The 11,333-nt window shown below is 47.9% G+C and overlaps 1 protein-coding gene across 8 annotated transcripts in view; it reads right to left on the reverse strand.

Moving 5' to 3' along the window:
* The window catches only part of MAPKBP1 (mitogen-activated protein kinase binding protein 1), a 105,076-nt gene that overhangs the window by 88,221 nt on the left and 5,522 nt on the right, over positions 1–11,333 (reverse strand). For all 8 annotated transcript variants that reach the window (XR_003398519.1, XM_026849855.1, XM_026849854.1 and 5 more), the window contains exon 2: positions 10,200–10,544. Coding sequence is in view for 7 of the 8 variants with exons in the window: in XM_026849855.1 (XP_026705656.1) it covers positions 10,200–10,316 (117 nt within the window). In the remaining variant the exon portion in view is untranslated. The remainder of the gene's footprint in view (positions 1–10,199; positions 10,545–11,333) is intronic.

The following is an 11,333-nucleotide window of genomic DNA, read 5'->3' on the forward strand; positions in this document are numbered from 1 at the left end:
AGGCCGACCCCCGGGAGGGAGGCGGGAGGCGCCTAGGGCACAGGGAGCCCACCCGGCCCGGGAAGCCGCCGGCAAGCAGCGAGCGGGCCAGGCGGTGCAACTGCAGCCCTGGTGCTGCGTCGCCCACCGGCTGCGGCCTCCGCTCCAGCACGCCTCGCGTTAGGCCGTCCATTGCCCGCTGGCCGTATTATTAACGGTCGTTTTTTAAGTCCAGACACTCCCAAGATGTTCATTCCAAGGACTCGGAGTGTCCCTGATGCACGGCAGAGATAGTCCAGGCGCTGCATCTTCTACCCTACCACAATGCTCTGTCTTCCACTGATGGGTCCATCAAAAAAGTATTTATCAAGGGGCCCGGGCAGCAGAAAGCTCATTTGCAGCCCTGCTACAGAAAGTGGACCAAGAATTTCGCAAAGCCAGCGTCTATAAGCCACCCACCACAATGGTGATGCAGAAGACCCACTCTTCCAGAAGTTCCAGCCGAAAACACAGCCACAGCAGTCAGCAGCAAGAAAGCTGAAGGAAGCTCCTTCCAGCCCAGAGCTCCCTCCCCTCATCCTCCCCAGCGCCAGCTACTCGCACTGCTGACGGCGTGTAAAATGCATCTCAGCAGCTTAGCTGGGGAAGCCTGCAGAGCCATGCATTGCAAACCGTGGATTATCAAGGCAGGAAGATTATCCTCCCGGCGCAGGAGGTGGCGGAATCCCAGTTCCAGCCTCGAAAGCAGCTCAGGCTTTTAGAAACAACTACATTCATTGAGGGCCGCCACACGCTCATCAGAAATATCTGTTAATGCATTTCATTAAGGGCATTTTATGTCATCTTGTCTTCATTCCCCTTCACCACCACTCCTGTAGCAGAGGTCAGGCTGGGCAAACACCCTCCAGCTAGCCCTCGTGGTTGGGCAAGATACACTGAACCATTTTCGAAGCCCGTCTGGCCATGACTCAGTCCAAGAACACCAGCTGAGTTGGGACCAGATGGGCTTAAAACAAACAAAGCAGATCTCAAATTTGTCAGTTCCAGTTTACAGTCAGCAATGCTGTTGGACCCAGCTGCTCAAGAAGGATGACACCCCAAAGCAGGTTTGAAACAACTGTGCTCGGAACCACTACTATATCTAGTTGAAAACTGGGAGATAAGCCAAAAGCAAGGAATTACACAGCTGTTTTAAAGCCCTGGATGCTGGGACACTTGGAGTAAGTGGGTAAGTATCCTGTCTGTCTTATATTGAGGGAAAAAAGAGGCTCAGAGACAGTCTGAAGAGCGGAGCACAGAACCTACAACCATTAACTGCATTTTAAAAAATATAGAACTCTGCTTCGAGGTTCACTCTACCTTTACACATTTCAGCAGCACAGAAGCATTGGTTAGGAGCATGAAAAACATCACTCTCAGCTCAGATAAAGCTCTTGCAGAAAAGACACTAATACTGATGCAATGTAACTGGCAAAAAGAAGTCCTTTTACTGGTATAGCCTGTTTCTTTGAGAGACAGGATCATTCAGCAGACTCTTTGGATGCTGTGCCACCATTAAGAGAGCTTGTCGTGGAAGCTCAGCTTGCAGATTGTTTCTAGCACAGGCAAGTGTTTGGCCAAGCACACCCGTACGCTCATGCCAACTCTGGATACCTCTGACACCACCCCCATCCCCTTACAGTCCAGGTCACAGCCCTGTGGCAGGGCCATGGCTAAAGCACAGAGCACAGCAAGTTCTGAGCACCACGAGCAGTCACCAAATAAGGAGGCAGGTCTTGAACACACTCCTCTCACCCTCAGTCCTATTCAGTGTTCCAGCAACTCCAGCATCTAGACTGTGTTAGGGACTGTGTCATGAACTCAAGCTCCTGTGGTGCAAAGTCCTGCACTAGGCAATGGAGCATTTTTTATTTTTTTCCCCCAAAACAAAAGAATCCCTAGTACAAACAAGACTTCAAAGGCAAGCAGCCCCTTATATGCTACTCAAAAGGTAAGCAACCAATTTCAAAGCCCTTGGGAGCGCTCAGAGGCTACCACTGTTGAGCACAGGAGACATAGCTAACACTTCAGTACTGGCACTTGAAACTTGCCCTGTGCTGGGCCTGTCTGTCGATAGGGAAGGGCTTCTGAACAAGCAGCACTGTTCACAGTGCCTTCTTGGAAGAAAAACAGGAACAGAGCATTTTACAAGTCTGTATCCTTGAATCCGTTGATACTGCCATGAAGTTGCTTTCTCCTTCTTTCAGAAACTCCTTCATCTGCCTGCTCTCAAGCCATGTTATACACGATGGCTCTCTACTCCTATACAACCTCCAATAATCTACTTTCTTCCAGAGAAAGGAGTGTCTGGATCAATGATGGGCGAAATTTCAGCCTAACTATGCAAAGTGTTTGGGAGGTGCAGAAATAAAAGAACCATCACTGTGAGGAAGAAATGTCATTGTTCAAATTCCACCAGGTAAGAAATTGTTAATTGTTAAATCACATAGCCTTCTTGACCAATTATGAATTTTAATACTGTATTTGGGAGAACAAGCAGGACTGGATTTTTATTGCTATTGGCTTGGAAACACTGAATACACCAGTTCATAGACACTGCTATAGTACTATTTTCAATCAGAGTTTCCCCACAGTAACTAACAACAGTACTGGTCTCCTGGGACACTAGCAAAATTACAAAGCTTACTGGGGTTTCCACAACTCTTAATTCATATGCTGCTTAATCTGCTTGAGCCTGTTGGAAAGTCATCATCACCAGAGCTACTGAAATCATTAGTGACAGTGGAACCAAGTCAGCATTTACTATAGCACAGTTTGGGACTTTTAAGCAAATAATCCTAAGTGAACGCACAGTCCTCACAGAGGAGAGATGAGAAACATCCCTGGTAATCTGCAAGAGGCTGGACTTCGTGGCTAAGGCTAAGATATGGCCTCAGATGATCAGGATTCAATTTCTAGGTCTGCCTCAGACTTCTTGCGGAAGTTTGGAGCCACATCTGTATAGGAAAAGTATGTCCTGTTCCCCCACACACCTTCTGGGGTTTTTTTAAGCCTGAAGCTTTTCTGGGCTGGGTCTACTTTATTCTATGTCTGTCCAATGCTCACCAAAGCAAGGTGGAGATAGGATGCTCCAGCAGACTATGGTCATACAAATCCTAGCAGCAACTCACCTTTACACTCATATTTTCGAAGACAGACCACACAGCACAGATACACTGCTGGTTACAACAGCCGCAGGCCTCAGCTGGATTTTCCTTGTATGACATGCAGACATGCTGAGGGCAAGGCTAAACAGCACTGTGGTAAAAAGAAATAGCGGGAGGTTTTTCTGAATTGCAGCATCCACCTTTTGGTGCGTACAGCCTCGGCAGAGCCCACAGAGTTTCAAACACAGGGACCAGCCCACATATGGAGCTGGAAACCAGAGCAGAGAGCACACTGCAACTCTGCTATGTATGTACAGGAGCCCTCAGAAACTTCCAGCTCTGCAGAGGCAGATACATCAGAGACAAACAGAAGCCTGAAGTGACTGAAACTAGGCTTGGTGCTAGTTAATTATTCAGACTTCAGCTAGGATCACTCAGCACTAATATCAGGGCTTCATTCTGCTAAGCACTGTCCGAGCACCATGTAAGTGCCACTCCCTGCCCCAAGCATCAAGACAAGGTACTTTTTTTAAAAAAGCCAAAGACTAGCTAGTACATGGTGTTTGCTTTCCCAGAGAAAAATTGTACCAAGGCTAATCAAGCAACTTCTCTCTAAGACCTGATAAACAGGAAGCAAAATATCTACTCAAATTTCCCAGGGCAACAAAATGCTGACCGCCACTTTCTCAGCTGGAAATGGAGGTGATGCCCTGCAGTTGCTTTCCACTAGACACAGAGAAGAGTGAAATAATATACAAGTCATTTTACAGGCACTTGCAGACCCTTGATGATACAGAAGCAGACAGTGGTCCAACCTGGCCCAACTCCCAACCATCACTTCAACTGTTCTGCCCTCCTGAAACAAATAAGGTGATAGACCCCAGGTAGTACCAAGCACACAGCTAGTGAAACAGATGGTACACTTTGGAGGAGGTGTCTTCCCATGGTGTCTGCGTATGCCTCTCTCCACCAGCCCTCCCTGTACCACAGTGAACAACAGCTCTGACCAGCAAGCAGCAAATGTACCATCTGCAACACCTCTGACCAGTTCTGACCTCCACCATCTTACCATCCCAGCCAGGCCTTTGGCAAAACACTACAGGCTTCACAGCCCCCTGCAGAACAACAGCCCACAAGCAAAAGGGGGTCGTCAGTCTATATGTATACAGCTTATCCAGCACAGCAGGGACAGAGTAAAACCTGCTTACAAGTCTCTCCAGACAGGTTAGTTAAATCCCACATGCCTTCTCAGAATACCCAGCTTATTTGAAGGAGGTGAAGAACAACATGCAGCTCTAAAAGACCACCCAGGTAAGCAGTGTATGACCACCCAGGGGAAGCAAGAACCATTTAAACCCACTAGGCAAATAACCTGGTTCGTGTTATTTATGCCAACTGCACCCAGCTGTTGGCACAACATTGCTCCCCCCACACCAAGGAGAGGTCTTCCTGCTGTCTTTCATGGTAAAGACAGCACATTATTTAGGGGTGAATAGAAGGGTGGATCTTTCCAGCAACCTGGTCTCAAGATTGCCAAGAAAGATCACAGTGGTTCATGGATACAGTTGCAGGCTACAAAACCAAACGTGGAATTGCTGTATGCTTTTATATCCACCATCCTTCAAGAACCAAAAGAAATTTGTGCTGCAGTCCCACCAGCAGAAAAAACTTTGGCTTTGATATCCCCTGTGGCTATAAGTCACATTTAACACTCATGTTTGGCTCCAGTTCAGGCCAGGAGAGCAAGCCAGATCACCCTGTAATTTCAGGACAAGGCATAATACTCAGAGTGAAGAATGGAATGAGGAAAACCTGTGCATGGAATTGTTAACAAACACAGGGTCATCTTGAGCACCATGTATTGGAGAATGGAGCAGAGGGGATCAGAGCAGCCCAGCAGGTAAGGATTCAGCCCCTGAGCTATGACACTCTCAGTTGTTCCACAGATACAGACATGCCACTGAAATGCAGGGTCTGGCTATGGAGAAGCTAACCAGCCTTTGGCCCCTGCTTTAAGGGACACTGTTATAAGCTTGACCCGAGACAGACATGCAATCTCCTCTATCTCTGGACAGCAGCCCCTAAGCTGTTGAAGCAATTGTTTGTGTTTAGACTGAGCAGTGCAAAGCTGTGAGAGATCCTGACCTATCAACCAGGGCCAAGCAACATTCATGGGTGTTGAAGCAGAACAGGCCCAGCAGCAGAAGGCCAGACCAGGGTGAGATGTATCCTCTCAGCTGTGCCACTGGCTGCACTGGTCCCAGAGCTGATGGGCCGAGCACTGCTCAGGCTCCAGCAGAGCGGAGAAAGGAAATCGAGCAATACTGTGCTGAACAGCTCCTCAAAACCACCATCATTACGTAAAAGACCCTTCCAAAACCTGGCAAAACAAAAACTTGACAGCATCAGACAGGCTGCTCTCTACCTCACCCACACAGTCAGGCTGCTCAGCCCCGCATCCAGCTCCCTGGGAAACGCTGCCCACAAGGAGCCCAGCAGGCTCTGCTGCTGCAGGATCAAGTTTTTCCCAAAGACTTTGAAAGAATCCCACTCCACAACAAGCCTCAGCTGCACCTGAAATGATTTAATAAGAGGTGATGATTTTTGAAGCATTTATATCAGTGAATCAAATTTGTGTGGTTTTTGGTTCTGTTCCAGTTCAGGTTCAGCAGTTCTCAGCTGATCCGGTTAAGACCAGTAGCGGTCAAAACTGAATCATGTTGGAAGTTACAATATTTTCAAACAAAAAGGACTGTGTTCTGAAGGCAGGAAGCTACAGCCAGGCCAGAAACATGACTCCACTCTCCTGTGTCCAGGACAGCTTGTAGTCCTAGCAGAGTCCTGCAGCTTCTCAGGGAACTGAAGAGCTGGAGAACTGCATTGGGAATGCAAGGGGGATGACAAGGCATGAGGGGTCTCAAGCTTCCATGGATCTGCTTCCCTCTTAAATCTGTGCCTGCTCACCAGCAGGGCACAGAGGTACACATACGTGCTTCTGCTGCCCTAACCAGAGAGCTTCCATCAGGCTGATGGGAGCCCAGAGGCTTGCAGTAAGAACAGACCACGCCTCATCGAAGGAAAGGAAACACTCCCACTAGGAGCCACTTAGTCAGGGCTCGTTTTCAGAACAAAATTTCAGAACAATTTCAGAACAAAACCTCTCAAAAAGGTTTTGCATAGCCACCCAGTCCAACTCAGCATCATGGAGCAGGAACAGGCGCTCCAGCTGCATGTGCTCGCACGACACTTGGAAGCGGGGAGACCACAGTACAACAGTCCCTGGGCTGAATAACTTCCTGCTGGGGAACGTCAGGTTTTAGTCACAGAGCTCTTTTCAGCTGGCAACTTCAAATATTTCTGGCTTAGAAAAAAACAGAAAAGATCAAAGAAACAAGCAGCAACTTCCAAATGTGTTTCTTTGACTCACAGGCTTACTGTTTTAGGGAAAAGCCTGTAGCAGGTTTTGTAGCAATTTGTTTCTACGTTGACATTAATAATCTGGTCTGACACCCCCTAGAAAAGGCACAGCTATATCAGTTAAAAAGATGCTTATATTTACAAGAGTAGAGCTTAACAATACAAACAGCCCCTGCAGGAACTGTACCTGCTCAGGCACATTACTGCTGTGAGCAGAGAGAGATTTGTGTAGCCAGGTTGCAGGGTACTACAGCAGCCAGGACATTTTAGCAATGGGAGATGGCTCAACCCCTGGCTTCCCCGCTGTCCTGCCAGCGCTGCTCATTCAGGCGATCAATGCTGCTTCAAAGGCACTCGATGCCCAGTTTTTAACTCTGTGTCTCTGCTGGAATCACAAGCATGGTGACCAGAAGCACGGCTGGGTTTCTGGTAGGGCTAGTAATCCTCTAGAAATTGAACGCAGGCCATCTAACCTGTCTGAAAAAATTTTAGCTTCCAGCCACCACACTGACAGGTTACAATCCCAACAATCAACAGGGCTAGGCTTGAGTCACTGTACTCTAGGTCTATATTGGTTCAACACTACAGTGGAGATCTGGAGAGGACAGAAAAAATTGATTCAAGCCATAAACACTGGAAGACAAAAAAAAAAAAAGTCTACACATAGAGCTAGTCAGGCAGCGACAAAAATCAGGACTCCCACAAAACAAAAGTTGCTTTCAAAAAGCAGAAAAAACCTGACCACTACATCCAATCTGTCAACAAGCTTTACTTAGAGAGCTCCTGTTCCTTATCTTCCTTTCCCTTCTTTATTATTTTTTTAAATAGCCATGATTATGTATTGGCTTCTTAGTTTTACTACTGTAGAGATCTCCTGGAGCTGTACAGTAAAACCATGCATTAATTACAGGCAAGAAATAAGTCCTAATAAAAGTCACAAAACAAGTTCTCTCTTGTACAGCTCCCAAGTAACACACTGCATGTCCTGCATAACCATCATGCAAAATATCTCCACTTACCCACACTCCCCCTTCCAGAGCAATGCACAAACAGGTCTCTGCGGAGCCAGCCTCCCACAGCCTGCCCACGTCCAGCCCAGCGTCACAGGGCTGCTTCACTGAAAGGAGCCAATTTTCACAGGGCTTCTCTTCAGCACGACAAACTGCCCAAGGGGTCTGTCCCTAAGCGCTGAGGCAGCCTGGCAGGCTGCACACCACCAAAGGGTTGTTTAGGAAAGAGCAGGGACACTGGGGATGCTTTCCACTGGAGGGGAAAAAAAAAATAAATCACAGCTCGTGGAAGACAAGGCAGTGCCACTGAGGGTCCTGGGCCATCTTAAATTGAGCAGCTGGTTGCAATAAAAGCTTGAGGGACTCAGAGAAACCGCAGGGTTGTTGAGGGCTTGGCTCTTCACCTACATATGCACACACAAAGCACAATATCACCTTTCAGGCATTAATCTAGAGCAACAGTCCTGCTCCATCCTGTGTAACCAAGCAGAATGCAGCAGAGATGACCAGCCAAAGCTACCAGCTTCATAGGTCCTTCCATATTTCCATGTGACTAGAGTCACATGTGTCTCTTGGAGCAGTCATTTCTCAAACAGTCCAAGAGACAAAGATGCCTGAAAAACCCCTCCCTGCAGGTCAGCAAAGATCCTTCAGGAGCAACGTGTATGATGCTCAATTTCAGCCTCAAGGGATTTACGCTCACACCAAATAGCAGACTGAGAAGGATCTGTTTCCTGCTATTTTAGAAAAGCAGAGCTGCTTCTCACCCTGAAAGGCAGAGGAGTGCACACACAACAGACAGAGAATCTCCACAGATATCCAACATATGTCGGACCTTTGGTAAGAGGCCCACTCCTTTTCACCTTGCCCACTCCAGCTGCCCTACTGAGGGCAGGCCATAACTCATTTGAGGGAAATTCAGAGCAGATCGTTTTAGGAAACCAAGACCAGCACCTAACTCCTCATCATGACAAATTGCTTCTACCAGCAAACTCCCCAGCAGTTCCTCTGCATCTCACTGATTAACTGATCTTAACAATAAAATACACAAAATCCAGCCCTCAAATCCCAATTTCATAGTGTAGAATGAATCCACAGAATCTCCAAGGGATCAGACAGCCCTGGCTGCACACTGGGGAGACAGCAGAAGGGGTACAACAGAGATCTTCCAAAAGGCAAGTGCAAAGAAAACAAAATGGGTACCAGAGAATACCTGGGGTACATAGTAGCAGGCCCCAGCTCCGAAAAGGAGTGCGCAGATCTCTGCTCCTATTCACAGAGCCAGAACCCAGTGCCCACTGTATGTGGTGGTACAGGTGGCTTTTGGCTCTTTCAACAGAGGTCTCTACAGAAAACAGATCAAACTGGTCTTGAGCAAAAGCTACAAAGCATGTTCCACTGGCAGTCCACAGCCCACGTTAAACATGGTACATGCATGCACATGCACACACCAAGGTCACGCACAAACATCACGGCCTCTCCTCTAGACAACTCTCCTCTAGGCAAGCAGGTTTTTCTCTTGCTTGGTGAGAAAAGAATATTGTGCTCCTCGGTATTAAACAGCCATCTCAGGGAAACGCTGACCTGAGCCAGGGTTCAGAGAACAGGATTTCATGCTGAGGACAGGCCATTTGGCTAAGGTATCACTTATTTCCCCTGCAGTTTTACACACACTCTTCACTCCAAGAGATAAATTTTGAAGCACTACTGTTTTGAGACAAATGAATGCACTTTGCAGTCATGGATTACAAGCATTTTTTATTTATTCCCTGAGTCTTCACAATGGGGGAGGGATTAAGCTTTCTAAGTATGGAGAGAGCTATGCAAAGGATGAATGACGTACCCAGGGTTACAAGTGAATCAGTGGCGGGGACAGAGCGAGGTGCCCTGACTCAGAAGCACCTGCTGCCAGCACAAGGCAATGCCACCCAGCTCCTGTTCTCCCTGCACATTAGGTCATCCTCCTCTCCTCATGACACCAGGTAATTCCCAGTGAGTGACTGCCTGTCAGGAATTCTCCACAACACCAAGAAGAATGATGGATTTTTCAGGTAGAAGCAATTATACCCCAAGACAAGAGATCCCAAGAGAAGGGGGTCAGGCACACAGAGAAGGAACACAGAGGAAAGCACATCCAGGTCTGTGGAACCCAGACACCATCTGAACAGTCATCTCTAAGACATGTCTCACACCTTCCATCTTTCAGACCACACTACCCTTCCACATACGCTCACAGAATACTCCTCTGCGGGGCCTAGAGCAATTGCTTACGCAGAAGAACGGATCTTTGTGTATCATTAGTTGCCAGTAATGCAGGACACCGGTTAGAAACATGGAGGAAGAGGAAGCATTGTATTTCTCCTGTCAGTCATCTGTACCGACTTCACACACCACAGCGTGGGAAATCCCAAAAGCTTTCTGATACAGACTGGGTACGTACCACACAACCAGAAAGAGTGTGTTTCAGAAGAGGGACCCAGGCTTCAGCAAGGATCTGCAGCACATTAAAGATCCCGACTAAAAGACAGACTACAGTCACGTATCAGTTGCTCTGCATCACTCTACATTTATATCGGCTCTCCCAAAGCACAGATGGGACCTTAGGCAACAAAGTTAAAGCACGCTGGCCGCACCACACAGCACTCACCTTGCTGCCTATATCTTCACGCTTGTTCCCAGGCTTGCTTCTCCTCAGCTTAATGGAAGGGGAGCGAAGTAGATTTTTGATCCGACTTGTTATTGTAGACCCTTCGACCGACATCATCTCCAGGTGCCAAGAGGGTATTCACCCCACACACAGACTGTGCCTGGGGAACAAGCCCAGGTTTGAGGCAGAAAATACCGATGTGCTCAGCTTTGCTCACGCTCGTTCACATATCTCTCAGCGATTCTGCTCAGGAACTCCACTCCTGTTACACTGCAAAGCTATTCACAGAGGCTGGCAGACTTTTCTTTTGCAGATTCCAGAGGATCAAATCAGCAGTAATCTAAACTGAAAGATGCACCCGTTGGTCAATACGACATTTGCAATAAATTCTAGCCTCATTCTTTGCAAGAAATGCCAAATGCAAGAGTTAATGATAAGGATGGGGGCCGTATTACTTACTCTCAGAGGCTTCCACAAAAATTATTATCATTTTAGTATCAACTAGCACATCTAAACCAACTCCCCCATCCAAAATTTCGACTTTTTACACTTCAGTATCACCTTATGACCAAGACAAAAATTCCCACCGTTGGGGTCCATTAACGGGGTCCCTCCAGCCCCTTGCTTTTGCTCCGTACACATCCCTTCCACGTTCGGCTTCACAGCCTGGAGAGCACAACGCTGTACTCGATTATTAAACGCCAAGCTGTAGCACCACACCGAGAATAAACACTATGGAGTTTTTAACTCTCACAAATTTAGCTCTGCTTTAAGTGCACACATATATGCAGTGGGTGATATCTGATAATAAAGGCGTATAATATTTCACGTCCCCACAGCCCCTATTTATAAAGGGGATCGGGGAGGAACCGTAACTGCTGCCAGCGCTTACAGACCCCCGGCCAAAGCTGTCACCTTTTTCCCGAAGCCCCGGCGGTGGCCGGGGGGAAAGAGGGATCCAGTCAAAGCCTGCAGTAAATTATCCTCCCGGCTTCCGCGCAAAATGGGGGCGGGGGGAAGAGAGAGAGAGAAAGAGAGCAGGGGGGAGAGAGAGGAGAGGAAGGGAGAAACGTCCAAGTCAGCACAACCGCCAGCCCCTCTCCCCGCGGCGGCAGCGCCGCCGGCTGAGGGGAC

Source organism: Athene cunicularia (assembly GCF_003259725.1).
Source record: "Athene cunicularia isolate RWA chromosome 5 unlocalized genomic scaffold, athCun1 chr5_part1, whole genome shotgun sequence".
NCBI classification, from domain to species: Eukaryota; Metazoa; Chordata; class Aves; order Strigiformes; family Strigidae; genus Athene; species Athene cunicularia.